This window comes from Xenopus laevis, chromosome 9_10L, assembly GCF_017654675.1.
Source record: "Xenopus laevis strain J_2021 chromosome 9_10L, Xenopus_laevis_v10.1, whole genome shotgun sequence".
In the NCBI taxonomy this organism is placed as follows: Eukaryota; Metazoa; Chordata; class Amphibia; order Anura; family Pipidae; genus Xenopus; species Xenopus laevis.
The window spans coordinates 115,763,918-115,787,658 of NC_054387.1; the positions used below are offsets into that span (position 1 = coordinate 115,763,918).

The window sequence follows — 23,741 nt, forward strand, 5'->3', positions numbered from 1 at the left end:
AGTTGTGAGGACCACTGAGGAGAGGACTGAGATCCCAGAGAAGGGGGGTCTCTGGCCTGGGCCACAGGTGCCCCATGGGGGTCTAAGCTTACCTGGGGGCAGGGTCCTGGAATTTCCGGAACAGGCTCAGGTGGCTTGCATATGGAGCACAGAGGTTCCTTGTTACCAAGTGGTAGACGTTTGCGGCATTTGGCACAGGCCAAAAATCTTACTGATGCAGTAACAGCCGTCCTTGGAAAAAGGTTATCACTGGAGCTCTCAGACATGGTGAGGCTAGAAAAGAGAGCAATATAGCATAAAAAACAGAAAACCCCCAATAAAATCTGGATCCGCTAGAGAGCAGGGAGATAGCAGGGAATACAGAACCCTCAGTGGATAATGGCCTTAATCCTGCTGCAGTGGTGGGTCGCGACACCCACAGTATAATTTGCCCCTGGTCCTCCCAAGCAGGAATCTATGTCTAAAGGAGATGAGCTAATGTATAAAGGGCCAAGCTGCAGCGCTGCAGGAGAGGAATCTGTGTCTTTTGATTAGTAGAGCCTCTCCTGTTTCCCCTGGAGCTGCATTAACACTGCCTAAACCAGGGATGTCCAAACTGCGGCCCAGGATGCATAAGAAGGCGGCCCATCTTGGTTCCTGAGGAAACGTCATGTCGCAAAGGATATAGTTGGAGGGGGGACTCTGCCCATTGCCCAGTTAGTAGTAATAATATAATAATAAATCTATTTAATATCCAGGTGTCCCATACTCCATCTGGTTATCCAACTGGCATTCTAGTTATTTTCTGTGTATTTCCTTTACTTTTACAAATCAAACGTGTTTGTGTATTTCATGTGTGGCCCCAGACAATTTTTCTTTTTCCAATGTGGCCCAAAAGTTTGGACACCCCTGGGCTAAACCGTGCGGTGATAAGGGAGTGCAGGGAGAATGTCGCGAAGAGAGTGCTCCACCCACTAATTGGGACGCGCGTGGTCCAGTGTGCACACTTGCGGGTTTTAGCACATAGCACCGGAAGAAGGAAGGCGCCGCACATTGCTCGTAAGAAAGTGCGTAAGATTTAAGGCACGCACCTCCTCAGTAATAAGCAGCACAATGTGGAGCCCCTCTTGAGAAAAGGCGAGACTCCTATGGCCAACAAACCTTCTCTTACTGATGGGAGGGGAGAGGTGGCTGCTGCTTCCTTCGTGATCCCAATAAATACTGGCAAGGGCCCGTCCTGTAGCAACACTGAGTGAAGGCACTGAGGTTTGATGACAGGCAGCAACAGCAGCAGCAGAGGCAGGGCAAAGGGCCACAGGTATCAACTGCTTACCTGATATCTGTTCTCAGGTCCTCTGAAGTCGACCGGCAAGTCAATTCCTTCCCCTGAAACAGAGAGGGGGATATAAATCAGTCTGGGTGGTCAGTGCAAGACACAGAAAGACCCCGGAGACGTCCTAACTGGAAGAGGACAGTAAGGCAAAAACACTCAGTGTGGATGCCCAGTCCAAAATCACTGCTGAGTAGAATGATAGTAATAAATAAAAGTAAATGAAAAATAAATAATAAACTACTCCTACTCTACTCCTACTCTCTATGTCCTAACCTCCTGAGGACACAACAAAACTGGACTGGCTCCGCCTGGGAGCTGGGGTATAGCAGGAGGAGGAGGAGGGGCTAGTTTTGCTCTGTATTTTATTGTGTCCTGCCTCCTAGTGGTGCCAGATATACCCCATTGTTTCTGTGTCCCTCAAGCAGACTAAGGAGAAAACTGCAATGGGTAATATGCAACTGGACTGCCAACATGTAGGGGTGCATGAAGGGAATGAAACACATAGATCTATCAATATGTTTAGCATCTGGAACCATTCTGTGTCTCTTGCAAGGATTCCTTTTTGCTTGCTATTAAAGCACATCTCCCTACAGTACAAAAGTACAATCTACCGTATATACTCGTGTATAAGCCGACCCGTGTATAAGCCGAGGTACCTAATTTACCTAAGAAAACTGGAAAAATGTATTGACTCGTGTATAAGCCTAGGGGCCCCATGTCAGATTTCAAAATGTGAATATCGAGACATAAAAGTCAGCTCATTTTTACATTTAAAAGAAATGATTTAACAGATAAAATCATATTGAGAAGTTTGTAGACAATTTTGAGAAAAAGGAGTAACAAAAACTATGGAACAGAAAACTATGGAATCAGAGGCTGCACACTACCTCCCCACCACCCGCACGGGGCCCCCAGCCACAAATTCCCCTCTGTCCCCCCTTCTCCCCAGTGCTTACCTTCTTCATGTGTATTACAGCTGCTATTGAGTGGGGGAGGTCAGGAAGGAGTGAAGGCAAGAAGCAGCTCTGCCAGCCGCAGGAGTGGATCTGGGCTGACGAGGCCCTGGGGGCCCACCTAATGTTCCCTCTTATTCCTTCTCGGCTATACGCTCCTTCCGCGGCCCCAGCAGGACTGTCTGTGACTGACTGTCACGATCGCCGCCCGGAGCAGGTCCAGGAGCTCCGGGCGGCGCGTCCTTCCCTGCCGGCGTTCGCTCCCAAAATGGCGGCGCCCATGGCCGCCGCCATTTTGGGAGCGAACGCCGGCAGGGAAGGACGCGCCGCCCGGAGCTCCTGGACCTGCTCCGGGCGGCGATCGTGACAGTCAGTCACAGACAGTCCTGCTGGGGCCGCGGAAGGAGCGTATCTACGGTATGACCCGCGTATAAGCCGAGGTTGAGTTTTTCAGCACATTTTGGGTGCTGAAAAACTCGGCTTATACGCGAGTATATACGGTAGTCCAACCTAATGACACTGCTGGGGAAAGGCACCTACCTCTCCCTCCTGGAAGCAGAACTATCAGAACACTTTTTAGTCCAGCCTGTATTTTCTGATATTTAGTCCAGTCTGTATTTACTGATATTTAGTCCAGTCTGTATTTACTGATATTTAGTCCAGTCTGTATTTACTGATATTTAGTCCAGTCTGTATTTACTGATATTTAGTCCAGTCTGTATTTACTGATATTGCCCTGACTCTTGCAGTGTCTGTGCATGTACAACAGCGGCAGGGAAAGGCAATTTCAGAAAACTGTCGTGCAATCCAGGCCATGACAGTTTGTGTAGCTGCATGAGCATTGCGATAACCTGCAAGGGTCCACATACAATCAAAGTGCCATGTAGTTATTTACAGCACATCAATAACATAATGAGAAAAACCCATATTTAAGCTGTTTTGTGCTAGACCAATGGTTCACCATAAGGGCTATAAGGGTGGCCCCGAGAGCACCCTGGTACACCCCATGAGGGTTGTATGATGGGTACAGGGGACCCTGCCTTCTACAACATTATCTTGCCCCTTTTCTGAATCATTAGCACTTTAACCAACCTCTTATAAGTGCCGACAGTCTGAAACATAACGTGGGGCCTGTGACATTACCTACCATTCCTCTCCTATGACATCACAGATGGGGTAGAGCTCCTTCCCCAAGAAAATTAGGGATAGGCGCCTTACTTCCATTTCACATAACAGAGCAGCATTGAATGTCAGAGGATCAGCCCCATGATATTTTTAGGGACAGGCTTCTTCTCTTAAAATAAAAAGCCTTAATAAGCTAAATTTGATCTGGCAGAAGACCAATAATAGTCATGGCCTCCAGTCATCATAAAATGCATAGTCTGGAGGTATTTAAAGCACACGTCTCATCTGCTCACAATGTATGGCTCTATTTTAGCTTATAACAAAATATGCCTTTTAATGGCTAAAAAAAAATGCTCTGGTGTTGTAATTCACCATTCCTTAGTGAGAATTGCTAGAAACCATTGGCTCATATAATATATTAATAGCATATAACTAACTTGATTTTTTAACACCAGACAAAGAACTGCACAAAAATGTAACTTACAAGGGGTCTCCAATCACTCAGCCACCCCACATGGGACTTGTATTGCAATACAAGGGGGGTGTTCACCTTCCAAACACTTTTTCAGTTCAGTTGTTTTCAGATTGTTCACCAGAAATAAAGACTTTTTTTTCAATTACTTTACATTTTTTATTTGTTACTGTTTTTCCAAATCTAAGTGTAAAGTTGAATGTTTGTGTCTCTGGTGTTTGAGTCTGGCAGCTCAGTAATTCAGGTGCAGACTCTGAACTGTTACTATTTTGCAATATTTAGTGGATAAATTTCTCAGCAGCATCTCTGGAGTATTAGCAACTATTGTATCAATTCTAACAGCTGCCTGTAATGAAATCCAGGAATTCTCAGCAGGGACAAAGATAAGAAATGTATCCATTAAATGTATCAATTTAGAACACTTTTGGGGGGGTCAGCGACCCCGCCTCATCCAGAGCTGCTTTAGAAGATGAAAAATTACACTTTACACTTCAATATTAGAAAAAACGGTCACACATAATTGGAAAAAGTTTTTCTGGTGGACTCTCTGAAAACAGCTGAACCGAAAAAAAGTCCCTCCCTAAATTGCTATTCCAACCAGGAACTTTTCAGCCCTTCAAGGCACGAACAATGTCTGATGATGGGAGTTGTAGTGCTATAAACAAGAAACCAAGTCTTCTCCATAGGAGAGCATCAGTAGAGAATGAACCGATCCTTTATTGAATGGAGCATAAGCACAGTATCTTGTGGGGTTAATGCATGTACATAAATATGCATAAGTGGCATAGGCTCCTACACCATGCTATAAAGGAGGGTTATTCCCCACCAATGGGCTGTGTCCAAGCCAGTTTCCCCTATAGTACAGTTCTATTAAGAATACATTCCATTACATTGTTGCAAGACAGAGGCTTGATGCAGGTTTCCTCTATGGAGCTGGGCGCAAATGAAGCACATCAAAGGATAACTGTTGAACAAAATAAAAACCGTGGTGGGTACTTGAAATCCGTTTCAGTGATTCCATCAGGTATTATTCACATGTATGTTTGCTTAGTTCAGTCCTCCAAGAACAATTCCACCCGTTTTGAGTTGTCAGTTTAATGGTTTGTAGGCAAACCACAAAAGGGAACCGTTGCTTGCCCTACAGTTCAGAATGAGTGTCAGTTCTGTGCATCACAATCGTTATTACTTGACGGTCGCCTCTTAAATCGTCAGCTGGGACCATACTTTGGGTAACCAGAAATACTTAAGCACCATTAATCTTAGTCATTCCAAGAATAGCAAATCAGTGAAATGGCAACCCATTAACTGTTTTTCCATTGTCTTGATTTGACTCCCAGGTAATGAGGTACAAAGGATTCAACTTTCTTTTGTCCATGAAAATGTTCACAGTGAGATGTTCGGCGAGACGGAGAGAACGTCGTGACAGTACTCCCTGCTTCTCGCTTAAATCCTGCGACATCGCTTGCGCTGACAGTTGTCGTGTCCGGGGGTGCAGCTGCTGTCAGAGTAGCTCCCACAGGAGGTGGTCGCTGAGCCGTCGCCTTTGTGTTGGCTGGATCGATTTGAACCCATTTGCAGGACCCATCCCAGCTTATTACTCAGCACTTGTTTGAGACCAGGAGGAAGGGGAAGGACCTCCAGAGAGTCCACGGAGCCTGGAAGCAGCTGGCGCAGACGGGCGCAGCAGAGGTACTGGAGTGAGGTTCTGCAGCAGCAGGAGCGAATCACCTTCATACTGCTCTTAGCTGCTGTTGAACAAACCAAAGGGAAGAGCTTTTTGTTCCTCAGTTGTGTGGCAGCAACACCTGTTACAATACAGAGACTACGATTAGTAACAAACCATATCATTCATTTCCCAAATCCACACATTTGTCTTGAAATGTGCTGTGAGTGCTTCTATTACCCAGATCCATACAGCAGAATAACTTTCTGCTTTTAACAAAGTAGTCCCTTCTCAAAGAGCCTTAAAGAGGTGGTTCACCTTTAAGTTAACTGGCTAATTCTAAGCAATTTTTCAATTGGCAGGCAGAATGGATTTACTGTATACCTATGGTATAAATCCAACATGTTCCAAGTAGAGTGTTCAAAAGAAATTATGTTGCCTTACAATAACATCTATGGAGCCTTTCAGCAATCAGTGGGGTCATTAAAAAGAAAAAAGTCTTGACCTAGTCTACAACTTCTTGTATTTGTCAACATATATTCGGGCTAAGACATGATGGGAGTTGTAGTCCAGCAACATCTGGGGCTAATTCTAAGCAATTTTTCAATTGGCCTTTTAATTATATACCTTCTTCTTCTGACTCTTTCTAGCTTTTAGATGGGGGTCACTAGCCCCATGTAAAAAAAAAAAAAAATTCTCTGTAAGGCTACAGTACAGATTTAGTTATTGCTACTTTTTATTACTCATCTTATTATTCGGGCCTCTCCTATTCATATTTCATTCTCAATGGTTGCTAGGGTAATTTGGACCCGGGCAGCTAGATTGAAAATCAATTTCAAATTGTCTCAGAATATCACTCTCTACATCATACTACAAGTTAAAAATGAATAACCTCTTTAATGCCTTGGTTAAAGAAACAGTGTAAAAATAAAAACTGGGTAAATAGATAGGCTGTGCAAAATAAAAAATGTTTCTAATATAGTTAGTTAGCCAAAAATGTAATGTATAAAGGCTGGAGTGACTGTGTAACATAATAGCCAGAATACTACTTCCTGCTTTGCAGCTCATTTGGTTTCCACTGATTGGTTACCAGGGAGTAACCAATCAGTGACTAGCTCAGAGTTAGAGAGCTGAAAAGCAGGAAGTTATGTTCTCTTCTGTTATATTAGACATCTAGTCACTCCAGCCTTTCAAGATTACATTTTTGGCTAACTAACAATATTAAAAACATTTTTTTTATTTTGCACAGCCTATTTATTTACCCAGTTTCTATTTTTATACTGAACAATTCCTTTAATGTAGAGCAACCTATTGTATGAATTGCAGTTGTTTGTTCATGGAATGAGAGAGAGAAAGAGACGATATTTTGATTTGAAGAGTAAATGCGCCTTTCATTAGAATGAAGACTGCTGTAAGGATGATTGTGCATTAAATATGATCAACGTATGGTTATAAAGTAAAGTTTCAAACTCAAAATATTCTCTAGTATATGAGGTATATTTTTAGGCATATGCTATTTCAGACAATAGGAGGTGGCGGAAAGCACCCTGTGTGCCATCATGATTAAATGGCTCAGTGAATACACAAGCCAACGTGGTGGTCAGCAGTAAAGTGATCACACGATTATTGCATAAACAACCAGTGTGGTCAGCAACAGAGATTTGATCATGTGACTTACTGCATACACAGGCCAGGGTGCTCAATAGCCAACCAGAAATCTCCATCCTGACAGATTGATATCCTTTTGCCTCCAATCAGTTTCTGAATGGGAAATTAATTAACCGGATCATACCATGCATGGCTATTGGCAGTAGATAGTCTGGCACAAACACATTGAAAAAAAGCAGATGAATCTCACCAATGCGCTTCCTGTTTTTATAGAATGTTAACACTCCGTGCCACGTGTCCAGGTGTACTCCAATGATGGAGCCTTGGCCAAAGCGTGAGGAGAAGTTGCTTTTGTCACCTTTGTGCTGGAGAAGTCCTAATAGAAAGCAAAATAAATAGCTTTTCATTACAGTCACATATAACAGGATATTCATTGAAGGTGTTGTTCACCTTTAAGTTAACTTTTAATATGATGTAGAGAGTAATATTCTGAGACAGTTTGCAATTGGTTTTCATTTTTTATTATTTGTGTTTGTTTTTAGTTATTTAGCTTTTAATTCAGCAGCTCTCCAGTTTGCAATTTCAGAAATCTGATTGCTAGGGTCCAAATTACCCTAGCAACCATGCAATGATTTGAATAAGAGACTGGAATATGAATTGGAGTGGGCTTTAATAGAAAGAAATAATAATAAATGTGTAGCCTTACAGAGAATTTGTTTTTTTAGATGGGATCAGTGACCCACTTTTGAAGAAGAAGACAAACAATTGAAAAACTATAAAAAATAAATAATAAAGGCTAATCGAAAATTTGCTTAAAATTAGCAATTCTATAACATACTAAAATTTGGTGAGCCACCCCTTTAAAGGAACAGTAACATCAAAAAAAAAACAACTTGTTTTAAAGTAAAAATATAATGCAGTGTTGCCCTGCACTGGTAAAACTGGTGTGTTTGCTTCAGAAACACTACTATTGTTTATATAAATAAACTGCTGTGTAGCAATGGGGGCAGCCATTCAAATTTTTCATAGCAACGTTAAAGATAAAACTTATTTAACCTGTGCCATATAGCCTTTTTTCAATTTCCACCATTAACCTGTTGAATGAGGCCTGCTACAAAGGTACATCTGTAATTTTATAAATTGTACCTTTTAATGCAACAATTTACCTGTGTAAGAGAGTCCCCAGCTCTCTGCATCTTTGCCCAAAAGACTGCAAAATGTGTGACGATATTTATCTAGGTTTACATCTGAAGTCCCAATGCCGACCATCTAAAAGGAAAAAGCAAAACAGCTTTTGAGCTCAGTAGCCCCAGGAATTCAAACCACTGCATCCAGCATAAACAGATTAAAAGAGTTAATTTTCATGATATTGGCATTAAATGTGGAAAGAAGTTACTGAGCACAGGATGCATTATCTACATCAAAGAGCCAAAGTATTTCATTTAAAATGACATGTGCTTTTAGGGGAAGATTTATCAAAGGTCGAATTTAGAGTTCATGTGAGTTTGGAGAAAAGCTCTTTCCTGTTCCGGCCCAATAATGACCCCATGCACAAATCCAGGTCCATAGAGAGTTGGTTTGCTGAGATGGGAGAGGAAGAACTTGACTGGCCTGCACATAGCTCTGACCTCAACCCAACTGAACACCTGTGGGATGAACTGAAATCTCAACTGTGATCCAGACCTGATCCCCAATATCAATGCCCAACCTCACTAACACTCTTGTGACTGAATGGAAACAGATCCCACCAACAATGTTCCAACATCTAGTGGAAAATCTTCCCAGAAGAGCAGAAGCTGTTATAGAAGCAATGGGACGGCCAACTTCATATGAATCCCCTTGTTTTGGAAATGAAATATTGGACAGGGTTGTGTCTGGATATTTTTGGCCATATTGTGTATGTACATACAGAATCTGTAATTAGTATTAGATGTACAGTAGAACCCCCATTTTACGTTTTTCAGGGGACCAAAAAAAAAAAAAATGGTGCAAAATCCAGGAAAATGTATTATGCATAATTTATAGGTGGGACCAGAAAACAACAATGTAAAATGAGGGAAAACTGAATCAGGGGATGTAAAATTGAGGTTTCACTGTATAAAAATGCAAGTGGAAGATTTACTTGCCTCCACCAAGTGAAAACTTTTTAAAAAAAAAAAAAAAAAAGAGGGATTTTTCAGACACAGGAGAGAGCCTTGTTAAAACAACATGAAAACATGCAACTTTTAGGGTTGCATATTATTATATGCTGTAAATGGAGGACTATGAAAGGAGAGATCTGTATTGGTTTTACTCTTCGAATATGAGGTTTTTTTTTTTGGAACAGTCTGCCTTAGTGCATAAGAAATTCCATTCCATACGTACCATATCTGTGCCATAGACTGGGGATGTCATCTTGATCTCCCAGAAGTGCTGTCCCTCAGTGAGCATTTTGTTGCCTCGTATAGCCGCCGTCCCGCAGCTGTATTCCATGTGGAAACTGACCTTACGATCGTCACAACTCAGCACGGTAGCTGTGGATTTACTGCAATCATCCCACACCCAGTCAAAGTCTATAAAACAAATAAGCAATGAGATATTGTATATAGAATGTACAAAGGAGAGGTTTAGATGAAAATGTGCTTTTGTTCTTACAGTTGTCTTCCTCTCCGCACTGGCAGCTCTTGATCTGACGGAAGGGGTGCAGGCTGGAGCAATAGGGATCATTCTGACTGTCACAATCACAGTACGACTCTCCCGTCACAGGTACAGCACTGGGGATGGAGGGTGGCAAGGTCAGCAGGTCTGTGTCAGAGTCACTGTTGCTGTGCTGCAGAGAGAACATTTAACTTTCAGTATTATAAACACACACACATATATATATTTTATGAACTTCAATAAAATTCACAGATTGTTACATCCATGAGTGCTCCTGAATATCTTCTACAACATATCTTTAATGAGGAGCAACCAGAAGTTGATTGAAGTCTGGTGAGTGCCGGATATATTAGGGATGCACCGAATCCAGGATTTGGTTCGGGATTCGACCAGTATTCTACCTTTTTCAGCAGGATTCGGATTCAGCCGAATCCATTTGCCATGCCGAACCAAATCATAATTTGCATATGCAAATTAGGGCCGGGGAGGGAAATCATGAGACATTTTGTCACAAAACAAGGAAGTAAAAAAAGTTTTTCCTATCCCTAATTTGCATATGCAAATTAGCATTCCGATTCAGTATTCGCCCAAATATTTCGCGAAGGATTCGGGGGTTCCGCTAAACCCATAACAGTGGATTCGGTGCATCCCTAATATATATATATATATATATATATATATATATATATATATATATATAGATATATATATATATCCGTATATTATATCTCTAAAAATATTGCTCAATGATGTAATTTGTGCCACTAACTAAAACTTGCATAGAATAAAAAAAATAATGTATCCCCAAAAATATAAGGATATTAGAAGTCAAGAGTTCTGTGACCTGTATGAAAGTACCCGGGCCTTTATATGGTTATGGAACTCATATATGACGTCTAATATCCTTATATTTTACAACACGGGAGTACAATATTCCCTCTGTATTGAATTACAAGCTTTCTTGTACCTAGGCACACACTTGTGGAATTCTCTCCCTGAATCAGTGGTACAGGCTGATACATTAGATAGCTTTAAGAAGGGGTTGGATGGTGTTTAGCAAGTGAGTGAATACAGGGTTATGGGAAATAGCTCATAGTACAAGTTGATCCAGGGATTGGTCCGATTGCCATTTTGGAGTCAGGAAGGAATTTTTCTCCCTCTGAGGCAAATTGGAGAGGCTTCAAATGGGGTTTTTGCCTTCCTCTGGATCAACTAGCGGTTAGGCAGGTTATATATATATATATATATATATATATATATATATATATATGTATGTATGTATGTATGTATGTATGTATGTATGTATGTATGTATATATATATATGTATATATATATATATATATATATATATATATATAGACTTAAAAGGTTGAACTTGATGGACATGTCTTTTTTCAACCTAACTTACTATGTTACTTACCTGCCCATCAGAGTCATACCCCCATGCTTCTTCCTCTGCATGTAAGGCTGGAGAGCGGCCATCCTGATCCCTTCGCACACCACTAAGAACAAAACGCCAGGCTCTGCTGTTACGTGGACGGCGCGCCATGCTGCGTGAGGAGCAACTGTAGGGAAGCACAAGGATTTGGGATCAGATAAAAGCAATGTAGTTTAGTAAGGGATACGCACATGGGGCAATGAAAGAGATTTTGTCATCTGAGTAACTGCTTGGCAGGTGGGTGACACTCAGAATCACCCCATTTCAATGGAAATTGACCCAACCCACATCAATGGCCTTACCTGTGAGTGCTCCTATTTAGGTAAAAGAGGGTATTATATATTTCACTCGACCACTGGTCACATACCAGTATTTTCCTTTTCATAATGTATGGATACCAACAGCCAGATATATGTACTGCCTGTGTGTACTTGCCCAGACTACCTATTATGTGCCCAGCTCATAAACCATTACCTTTACCTGAAAGCTTCTCTATCTGTTGTTTCTAGCATCTTACAGCAACACACAGCACAACCTTTATATACAGAGCATTATCTCTGTATATAGGCTCCACTGTCTGTATTTTTGGCAGGCTCCATTTGAGGGAGGGGGGCGGCACTGCATAAGTTATGGATATCCAGCTTGCAGCTGTTGTTTTGGAATACAACTTCCAGAATTCCCCTGACAGCTAACTGAGAGTTGTGGTTCAACCACAGCTGGAGGTTTGCAGGTTAGACATCCATGATGTATGTGTATGTAGTAAATAGCACAATATTTTCTTTGTATCTATATTATCCCACAAAGGGCAACTCTGATGGCAGAAGCTCAGGCCAAATTCCCTTTCTGCCATCCCTTAAAGGGATTGTTCACCTTCCAAACACTTTTTTCAGTTCAGTTGTTTTCAGATTATTCCCCAGAAATAAAGACTTTTTTCAATTACTTTCCATTATTTATTTTTTTTACTGTTTTCCAAAATTAAAGTTTAAAGGGGTTGTCTACCTTTGGAATAACTTGTAATATAATGTAGTGAGTGATATTCTGAGACAATTCGCCATTTGTTTTAATTTTTTATTTTTGAAAGTTTTTAAGTTATTTAGCTTTTTATTCAGCAGCTCTTCAATTTGCACTGTATGCATTCTGGTAACTAGGGTCCAAATGACCTTAGCAACCATGCATTGATTTGAATAAGAGACTGGAATATGATTAGTAGCGGCCTGAATAGAAAGATCAGTAATAAGAAGTAACAATAACAATACATTTGTAACCTTACAGAGCATTTGTTTTTAAAAGATGCAAAGAATCAGAAGTAAACAATAAAAAAAAAAAATAATGAAAACCAATTGAAAAGTTGCTTAGAATTGGTCGTTCTCTAACATAATAAAAGTTACTTTAAAGGTGAACCACCCCTTTAAAGATTAATATTGTCTCTTTTTTTTCGGTCTGGTATTTCAGTAATTCAGGTGCAGACTCTAAACTGTTATAATTTTGCAACATTTAGTTGATCCATTTCTCAGCAGCATCTCTGGCGTATTAGTAACTATTGTATCAATTCTAACAGCTGCCTGTAATGAAACCCAGAGATTCTGCTCAGCAGGGACAAAGATAAGAAATGTATCAACTAAATGTATCCATTTAGAACAGTTTACAGGGTCGGCGACCCCCCCCTTCCTAGAGCTGCTTTAGAAGCTGAAAATTACATTTAAATATTGGAAAATTCTACATTTTGTAATTTTGTCTATGTACTGTTCCATTGCTGACTTGTTTATGAAAAAACAATAAACATGTTGTAAATATTAGACAACCGGTGACACATGGAAAGTAATTGGAAAAAGTGGTTATTTCTGGTGATATAGCTGAAAACAATTGGTTGTTAGAAGGTGAACAACCCTTTAAATCCAGTCCTGCTCAATGGCAAGTCCTTCCCTATATAAGTATGCTATCATGGCACCCAATACAGGGACGCAGAATACAACTCATGGCTCATACTTCCTATAGGCATTGCCTACAGCAGTACTTTTATAGGGACTCACCTGTAGAGCTTTAAGGCCCCACTATAGAGGAACTGCGGGTCCCTATGTGTATTTGGAGTGGGGGATGGGGAGATACATACAGAATAAATACAATGCAGTTATAGCTCAGGATTATGTTGGATGAAATGCAATAGCAGTCCCAGTATTATTATTATTATGCATAGGGCACACCATGAGACATACAGTGCCAGTGGAGTGTATAAAAGGCCAGAGAGCTTAGGTAGAAAACACAGAGAGCTCCTGACTCAGTCACTCAGGTAGAAAACACAGAGAGCTCCTGTCACAGTCACTCAGGTAGAAAACACAGAGAGCTCCTGTCACAGTCACTCAGGTAGAAAACACAGAGAGCTCCTGACACAGTCACTCAGGTAGAAAACACAGAGAGCTCCTGTCACAGTCACTCAGGTAGAAAACACAGAGAGCTCCTGTCACAGTCACTCAGGTAGAAAACACAGAGAGCTCCTGACACAGTCACTCAGGTAGAAAACACAGAGAGCTCCTGTCACAGTCACTCAGGTAGAAAACACAGAGAGCTCCTGACTCAGTCACTCAGGTAGAAAACACAGAGAGCTCCTGTCACTCAGGTAGAAAACACAGAGAGCTCCTGTCACTCAGGTAGAAAACACAGAGAGCTCCTGTCACTCAGGTAGAAAACACAGAGAGCTCCTGTCACTCAGGTAGAAAACACAGAGAGCTCCTGTCACTCAGGTAGAAAACACAGAGAACTCCTGTCACTCAGGTAGAAAACACAGAGAGCTCCTGTCACTCAGGTAGAAAACACAGAGAACTCCTGTCACTCAGGTAGAAAACACAGAGAGCTCCTGTCACTCAGGTAGAAAACACAGACATGCAGAAGTGATAGACTATTTCTCTCCCAGCAGTCCGTGCGACTCTTCCCTGACACCCTGACCCTGTGCTCTGTTTATAGTTCTTTCCCGACCCCCACAAGTCAGTCACTGGTTGCGAGGCCCTCGCCTGTCAGATACACGGCCCTGTCTGTCTCCTCAGTTCAGCAGCGATGTAACCAATCAGATGGACCCCCTGTGCCACGGGGTCTTATTAACCCGACTCCCCCAATAACACATAGGAGTGACAAGCAGCCCGACTCCTGTGCATTTATATAAAGGCCACACTCCCCACAGGCATAATTATCCTTGCGCGGCCCCATACTCATGGCTGCCACATTACGCCCTTCCCTCCCAATGGGCCTAACATTTACTGTCGCCCTCAGTCCCCTGAACCCACCTCCCACCTGTTCGTCCAACACTTACCTATAGTTACTGGGCCACAGACGTCAACAGTAACCCCTGACCCAGCCCCGCTCTGCCCTCCAACGCCAGTCAGTTCCGCCCCGCTGACCCGGTTGGCTGTCGTGCGATGTCAATCTGCAAATGACGTCTGTTCAGTGGTCGATTGCCCTGCTCGTCAAAACACATGGGTTTTTTTTTTCCAAACACTCATCCTCAGCGTGTAATTGGTTGTGGACCGCTGTCACACCTGAAGGTAACGCCCACATATTTTGTGCTTTACACTGGTAGCCAAACGTAAGCCGTATGTTATTGGCTGGATGTCTTTTTTCGTGATGTCCCGCCTCCTAGAAGTCCTGAATGGGGGCCTAATGTAGCTTTCTGTTCGCTGATTGGTGGGTGGATGTATCCATCTTTTTACATGCGGAAGTAGGTCTGAAGCATGGAGCAGACTCAGGGTGAGTGCGAGTGGTGTGAATAAGGGTCCCCTAACGGGGTCAAATCGTTGCTAAACTGAACAAATAGCACCCTGCATCTGACAGACATGTACCCAGCTGTAATGGTCCAGGAAGGGAGACTGGGCGGGGACATCTCCGTGTGTCAGCAGGAGAATAGTTACCCATGATAACTCGTCGTCACTACCGCAGGCAACTCGTTTTTCCCCACCAGCAATAAAGTAAAGTGCGGGTGGGAACACCGTATGTAGAGTTGCCTAAAGTTGCAAGGAATTTTGCAGAAGAATAGCTGCCCACAGTAGCGAAGATAAATAAAATAGTTGGCTGGAAATGTTGTACATTATGTTTTGTGCTTCTGTACCAGCCCAAGGCAACCACAGCCCTTTAGCAGTAAAGATCTGTGTCTCCAAAGATGCCCCAGTAGCTCCCCATCTTCTTTTCTGCTGATTCACTGCACATGCTCTGTGCTGCTGTCACTTACTGAGCTTAGGGACCCACTCACAATATACAGTACACATAGAATAGAAATGTCACAATATAAGGCTGATTAGTAATTAATACAGATAATTACTACATGGCAGCACAGAAACCAGTGCAAAGAATTTAATAATCAGCCCTGTAGCATCAGCTTATGTTAAAGGCCAACCTAATTTTTTGCTTGATTTGTGACGACCCTTAAGCTTCGCTTCTCAACAGCTGCTCAGAGCCCACTGAGCATCTGAGTGTCGAGGACAATTTCCAAGATGGTGACCCCCTGTGACAAGTTTGAAGTCCTGGATCATTGCTGCTATTGACAAGCTGAAACTTTAGGCTGGTGCAAGAAGTTCAGTATGTAAAATATGGCATATTTAGCCACATTCATTTTTTAGGGTTTAGTTCTCCTTTAAGTGATCCATAATGATTGCACCAGAATTGGAAACATCAGGCGATCGCGTAGGGACCAAACAGGTACTGATTCTGTCAAAAATGAGCAAACTGAGTGGCCAGGCTCCCCTCCCCCCAAATTTCACAGTGATATTTTCTTCTACTAATGTCAGTAGTCTGACAAACACGTGATACATCATAATGAAACATCTTATGTATATCATGAATCCGTTCTCTACATTTTGCATTACTTTAATAAAAACAGCACTTTCTTCTCTCTGGTGTCAGATGGGGGAAATCTTTCCGGGGTGCACCACATCATCCTGGTGTTGTCAGGAAAAGGAGGAGTTGGAAAGAGCACCATCTCTACGGAGATTGCACTTGCCCTGCGCCATGCTGGGAAGAAGGTGAGTGAGGAGGGTATTTGCTTCTATTGATATCCGCACCTACAGCCCCAGACTCAGAATGTCCCTCTTCGTGTTATATAAAAGAATTGCTTCTTTTTTATTACTATGTTTTCTTCCCCCAAGTAAAATGGGACACCTTGCCAATATTGTTTGGTTTATCATTTTGTACCTCCATCGATAGGTTGGGATACTGGATGTAGATCTGTGCGGTCCCAGCATTCCGCGCATGCTCAATGCTCAGAGCAAGGATGTTCACCAGTGTGACAGTGGCTGGGTACCAGTGTACGTGGATCAGGAAAAAAGCATCTCGCTCATGTCTATTGGGTTCTTGCTGGAGCAGCCAGATGATGCTGTAGTATGGAGAGGACCCAAGAAGAATGGTATGGACCAAAGCATATCATTTGGAATATAAGCAAAGAAATATCTTGGACACTGTTGTGGGTGTGACTATGGGGCATGATTTTTCTTATCTAGATAATTATTCAAAGTGGACCTGTCACCTACACATAAAAAGCTGCATCATGAAAGTCCTTTGCAAATTAAACATGAAACACAAATTCTTTTTTTCATTAAAACATCCATACCTGTATTTAAATATTTGACCTGTCAATCAAATATTATATACTGAGGCATGGAGGTGGGGCCATCAATTACTTTCACTTTCAATTCAGCACTTCCTTCATATCACTGCACTTCTCACATTGCCCCTTCCCTCCTCAGGCTCTCTAATTATGAAGGGCACTGCGCATGGGCATTACGTTCCCCATTCTGGTGCATACACAAGATTTTGGGGTGATAGAAAAATGTATCTTAATAACAGTGTCCACAGAATGGCTCTCATGCTTTCTGTGATAGTGTAATTCTAAGACTGGAGGAAACAACATTTAAATAATACATATAGTGTAAATAACATTTATTTTGCTCAGCTAACACGATAATAAAGAATTTGGAATTATATCTTAGGGTGACAGGTCCCCTTTAACAAAACTGCACCGCACTGATTAGACACACATAGAAATGGGAGAGGAATACTTTGAAAGGATACTGTTAATGTATTGAGGGTTAAGAGAAAATGATTGTGCCTGTGGATTGACACGATGGGCATCTGGCTAATGGCTCAGAGGGTCCTGCCTGTGATTCCATATAATCATCTCTTCTATAGCTAAACCTGTGTGAAAGCTTTTTTCTCTGTATAATCTTTTATTTGTTTCTTTCCCAGCTCTCATCAAGCAATTTGTAAGCGATGTGGCATGGGGGGACTTGGATTTCCTCATTATTGACACACCCCCTGGGACATCAGATGAGCATATCTCCACCGTGGATGCCTTGCGGCCTTTTAACCCCATGGGTGCATTGCTGGTCACCACACCTCAGGTAACACACTGCTCTTAAAGGAACAGTAACATCAAAAAATAAGTGTTTTAAAGTAGTAAAAATATAATGCAGTGTTGCCCTGCAGTGGTAAAACTGGTGTGTTTGCTTCAGAAACACTACTATTGTTTAGATAAATAAGCTGCTGTGTAGCAATGAGGGCAGCCATTCAAAGGAGAAAGGGCTCAGGTTACACATCAGATAAGCTCTGTAGAACATAATGGTGTTATCTGTTATCCACTATTTAACCTGTGCCATATAGACTTTTTTCAATTACCGCCTTTACTACACAGCAGCTTGTTTATATGAACTATAGTAGTGTTTCTGAAGCAAACGCATTCATTTTACCAGTGCAGGGCAACACTACATGATATTTTCATTATTTTAAAACACTTTCATTTTTGGTTTTACTGTTCCTTTAAGGGCAATGGCACACAGGACAGCTTGCCAACAAAATAAATCTGTGCTACCGTGGCCAACTAGACATCCCACTGGCAGTAATGTAATTGTCGGTGTGAAGACAAATATGTTGTTTCCTGTTTCTGAAGTTGCCGTGAGAGGAAATTCTTGGCTACTTTGCAAAACAAATTTCTTGTTTCCATTCAGGCTGGGTGAAAGTGTTGTTGTTCTGATGTGTATAAATCCCTGTTGCCACAAAGAAATCATTTCCCAAGGCAATAAATTGAAACATGCACCTGTGAGGCATAGCACCTCCTGCTGGAAATTTAGGGTACAAAGATTAATGGTACACAAAACTCTGGTGCCAAAATGCAACTATTTCTCACTCATCTCAAGGACAGTTGTGCTGTCTGTGGGAAATGCTTCTGCCAATAACTGGGGAACGGTGTTCACAATTAAACCCCACCTACAATTAAAACACTTCTGTCATAGTAGACAATGATTTTCCTGTCTAGATGAAAAAGAAAAAGTTCATAGCATGAGGAAACCTCATGTGACTTTGGAAAGCCGAATTGATTTGAGTGCCATTGCGCCAATGATTTACATTCTAGCTAGCAGCAAGGCATTTAGGGGAGATTAATCGCCCCGAAGAAGAGGCGATTTGTTGCTGGGTGACTAATCTCCCCAGTAGCCTTGTGTGCCACTGCCCTTGTGCAGGGCAACACTACATTATATTTTAATTACTTTATAACACTTTAATTTTTTGATGTTTCTCTTCCTTTAATTGTCCGATAAAGGCTACAGCAGTCTATACCTATCTCTTAATGCTAGGGCCACATGGGAAGATTCAGGGAGATTGGTCGCCTGGCGACTAATCGCCGCTTCTTTGAGGCGACCAATCTCGCTGAATGGCTTGCTGTTATCTTGCACCCGCTAGCGCTAAAGTTGCCTGCGCCTATTCACATGCGGCGTGAGGCAATTTCAAGCGACTTTGAAAAACGTATCGCCGCGCGTGAATAGGCGCAGGCGACTTTAGCGCTAGCGGGTGCAAGATAACAGCAAGCCATTTAGGGAGATTAGACGCGCTGATTAGTCGCCAGGTGACTAATCTCCCTGAAATTTTCCCGTGTGGCCTAGCCCTAAAGCTAACTGCTCCGCTGAGAAGGCCTGGCTCCATTTCTGTTTTGTTCAGGGTTCATTTATGTTTGAACAATCCTCTGCTTAAAAGATGATTTGATTTCTGTGCAGGCAGTGTCAGTCGGAGATGTAAGAAGAGAACTGACGTTCTGTAAGAAGACAGGACTCCGAGTTATTGGGATAGTGGAGAATATGAGCGGATACGTCTGCCCTCACTGCACGGTACGATGCCTTGTTTTCCCATTTACACACTGCTTATGGAAATGCTTTCCACAGTAATAGATATATTGATAGATGTGGAGGGCCATTTTTGAATGATCATTGTCATTAGAGTCAAGGGGAAATTATATAAAACCTTTGTCACTTGTAGTATCGACTCTTACAACCTGAGAAAGGGCCAGATCACAGAACATTATGTTAATCTGATAAACATGACCTCCATGACTTTAATTATCTCTCATTAGTGTTTCCTCTGTTATGTGCACAGCACTGTGGGACAATGTACTGAGGTTGTTCTGGTAGCATGCAGGGGGGTTCACCTTTAAGTTAACTTTTAGTATGTTATAGAATGGCTAATTATTATTATGGCTTCATTAATTATTTTTTTTTATAGTTTTTTTTTAATTATTTGCCTTCTTCTTCTGACTCTTTCCAACTTTCAAACGGGGTCACTGACCCCATCTAAAAAACAAATGTAAGGCTACAAATGTATTGTTATTGTTACATTTTATTACTCGTCTTTCTATTCAGGCCTCTACTATTCATAGTCCAGTGTCTTATTGAAATCAGTGCATGGTTGCTTGGGTAATTTGGACCCTAGCAATCAAATTGCTGAATTGCATACTGGAGAGCTGCTGAATAAAAATCAAAATAACTCAAAAATTACAAATAATAAAAAAAATAAAAATAAATCCAAATGCAGATTGCCTCAGAATATCAATCTCTACATCCAGGGGCGTAACTATAGAGGAAGCAGACCCTGCGCCTGCAGGGGGGCCCAGGAGGTATAGGGGCCCCACGAGGCCCTAATTCATATACAGTTTCAATAAATATTGGTAAAACAAGTCAACTGCAAAAAATTTTGGGGGCCTGAAAAATAATTTGCTGTGGGGCCCAGTAATATCTAGTTTCGCCACTGTCTACATCATATCAAAAATTACCTCCAAGGTGATCAACCCCTTTTAAAGAATTTGGTACCATTTAATTCGGAGAGATTCAATCAGTTCATGTCTATCTGATTTGCCTAATGTGACTCTATATGCGATGAATCCGGCACATACAGAGGCACCACACTCAGTTGTGTGCGTATACTACTGCATTTTGTTATCTTCCCTTGGAGCTACTAATCGCCCGAACAAATTCAGTAATATTTGCATTTTTCTTCCAAAAAAGTAATAAATATACATAAGAGGGCAATATTGTAAGTAGCAGGAGGTTTGCTCCAGGTATGTTAACCCCTGACTACCAATGCAGACTTTTAGACAGCAGATTGGTAAATGTTGCATGTTGATTGGTTACTATGGCTTACTGGAACCGAAGCAAACTTTAAACCTGTTAGGGTAGGGACACACTGGGTGATTTGGGGAGATTTAGTCGCCTGGCGACTAATCGCAGCGACTTTTCTCCCCGAATGCCTCCCCTCACTCTGCGCCTGGATAAAATGGAAAGTCGCCGGCGCTAATCACACACGGCGATTCGTTTTCCGAAATCGCCCGAAGTTGCCTCATGAGGAAACTTCTGGCGACTTCGGAAAACAAATCGCCGCGTGTGATTAGCGCAGGCGATTTTTCATTTTATCCAGGCGCAGAGTGAGGGGAGGCATTCGGGGAAGATTGGTCGTGGAAAGTCGCGGCGATTAGTCGCCAGGCGACTAAATCTCCCCAAATCGCCCAGTGTGTCCCTACCCTTATTTCCTTGGCCCCCCCCCCAAAAAAAACTGAAATCAAATAGACTGTGCTTTGTCTTGGTATGGTCCCCTGACCTGTTCCTTAATCCCCCTAGGAATGCACCAATATCTTTTCCAAAGGAGGAGGGGAGGAGCTGGCTCGTCTGTCTGGAGTCCCATTTCTAGGTGAGAGACAATTTGTAGTCTGTATGGTTTTTTTAAATACATTTTATTTTATATACTTCGATCCCCGTCTTCTTTCTCCTGCCACTGGCAATCACTGGATCTCATGCATTCAAGTGCAGAACTGAGTAATCGTTATGCCCTGTTATCTTAAAGGGATACTGTTATGGGAAAAAAAATTTTTTCAAAATGAATCAGTTAATAGTGCTGCTCCAGCAGAATTCTGCACTGAAATCCATTTCTCAAAAGAGCAAACAGATTTTTTTATATTCAATTTTGAAATCTGAAATGGGGCTAGACATATTGTCAGTTTCCCAGCTGCCCCTGGTCATGTGACTTGTGCTCTGATTAACTTCAATTACTCTTTACTGCTGTACTGCAAGTTGGAGTGATATCACCCCCTCCCTTTCCCTCCCCAGCAGCTAAACAAAAGAACAATGGCAAAGTAACCAGACAGCAGCTCCCTAACACAAGATAACAGCTGCCTGGTAGATCTAAGAACAACACTCAATAGTAAAAACCCATGTCCCACTGAGACACATTCAGTTAAATTGAGAAGGAAAAACAGCAGCCTGCCAGAAAGCATTTCTCTCCTAAAGTGTAGGCACAAGTCACATGAGCAGGGGCAGCTGGGAAATTGACAATATGTCTAATCCCATGTCAGATTTCAAAATTGAATATAAAAAAATCTGTTTGCTCTTTTGAGAAATGGATTTCAGTGCAGAATTCTGCTGGAGTAGCACTATTAACTGATGCGTTTTGAAAAAAACATGTTTTCCGATGACAGGATCCCTTTAATATCTCTCAGGCATATTGCCTGATTAGTGGAATTGCATCATGTGCCTACCAATGAGAAAGCAGATACCTACATGTGCTGTAGTGATGTGCCAGCTGACCGAAAACTGGTTAAATCAATGGACTAAAGCTGGCCATAGATGTTGAGATTTTTAAAAGATCCGATCCTCAGCGTGAGACCATGATTTTCTCGGAACGATCGTACGAATTGACCATCAACTAAAAAGACCAATTTACCAGGAAAACAAAGGGGAGCTGCCTGCTTGGCCCTGCAAACATAGATAGATTGCACTGGGATCGACAAAGATTTTTTGACCTGGCCGATCAATTTCCTGACAGATGTCGGCCGAAAAATCGTAAGATGTACGATCGTTCGAATCCCACTAACAGTACGATCATTTCGAAGGATTGGTCAGACTTTCCTAAAATCGGTCTATGGGGAGCTTTACCCACAGATCAGATAGATTTGATTTGTGCATTATGGCTGGACCCAGGAAAACTAACCTCATCATTGGTGGCATAATGTTTTTGGAATTGTATTTTTTGTTTGTTTTTTTTAGAAGGTGGGCATACACTGAAAGTTCTGCATTTAGCATACTGTACCTGATATAATTTAATGTGTACCTGTAAGAGAATTGTACCTGGCTGCAAATGAATGTGACGCTATAAAGGGGAAGTACAAATAGAATAGGGAGCCCTGTACATATTAACGGCTGTTTTGTCATTTTGCCAGTAATCAGCAGCCAATAGGAATGGACCTCTAGCCACATGTGCAGTACATTTTTTATTTCTTCTACTTTATCCCAACAGGATGTGTCCCGCTGGATCCCCTTCTGAGCCAGAGTTTGGAGCAGGGCAAGGACTTTATGCAGGAATTTCCCAACAGCGCAGCATATCCAGCTATTTCCAGCATCACCCGCCAGATCCTTGACATGGCCTCTCCACAATCCTGACCCCCTGCACAGCTGGAAAATTCTCACCAATCCTTTCTTTCTGTTCAGAAAGACAGACATTATTATTGTTGTTTGGCTAATAAACATGTGCAGAGTAAAGAGATCTGTTTTTGGCTGATATTCAAACATAAATGCAATAGAAACCATTGTGGCCTGTACTCTCAGTGGCATTATAATTATCCTGGTTTACTGGCATGTCCCCCAATTCACACATCCATCCGTTTATTTGTGTGTGCCCTGATTGTTCATTCCGCATTTATTGATGCATAAATTTATAGACTGAGATCAAAACAAACTATGTCAGATTTGTCACCTTTAATAATATCTTGTAACAATATTTGAATAAAAACTAAACGGGTCAAGTTTTTGGTGAAATAATTCACATATTCTCTCTAGTATTGAGGTCGGGGCTCTGACTTATTCCTGGCCTCTTTATAAGCCAGTCTTTGGTTGGGCTGTCTGTGTGTTTCAGTTTGTTGAAAGGTGAAATTCTTCTTTAAAGGGATACTGTCATGGGAAAAAAGTTTTTTTTTTCAAAATGAATCAGTTAATAGTGCTACTCCAGCAGAATTCTGCACTGAAATCCATTTCTCAAAAGAGCAAACTGATTTTTTTTATATTCAATTTTGAAAACTGACATGGGGCTAGACATTTTGTCAATTTCCCAGCTGCCCCTGGTCATGTGACTTGTGCCTGCACTTTAGGAGAGAAATGCTTTCTGGCAGGCTGCTATTTTTCCTTCTCAATGTAACTGAATGTGTCTCAGTGGGACATGGGTTTATACTATTGAGTGTTGTCTACCAGGC

General features: G+C 41.8%; 2 protein-coding genes across 3 annotated transcripts; one reads left to right on the plus strand and one right to left on the minus strand.

The window, feature by feature from the left end:
* Window positions 1-4,559: 4,559 nt before the first annotated feature.
* On the minus strand, window positions 4,560-14,523 carry spsb3.L (splA/ryanodine receptor domain and SOCS box containing 3 L homeolog). Of its 2 annotated transcripts, none has more exon segments than NM_001095367.1 (7): window positions 4,560-5,667; window positions 7,384-7,509; window positions 8,300-8,402; window positions 9,498-9,685; window positions 9,768-9,942; window positions 11,192-11,336; window positions 14,511-14,523. In NM_001095367.1, coding segments are annotated over 6 exon segments (1,083 nt in total). In that variant the 5' UTR covers window positions 11,321-11,336; window positions 14,511-14,523; the 3' UTR covers window positions 4,560-5,305.
* Window positions 14,524-14,826: 303 nt separating this feature from the next.
* nubp2.L (nucleotide binding protein 2 L homeolog) lies at window positions 14,827-23,297 on the plus strand. The gene is given in 7 exon segments (NM_001093143.1): window positions 14,827-14,944; window positions 16,094-16,212; window positions 16,394-16,592; window positions 17,432-17,586; window positions 19,231-19,341; window positions 21,121-21,190; window positions 22,793-23,297. Coding segments are annotated over 7 exon segments (813 nt in total). The 5' UTR covers window positions 14,827-14,928; the 3' UTR covers window positions 22,936-23,297.
* The last annotated feature ends 444 nt before the right edge of the window (window positions 23,298-23,741 follow it).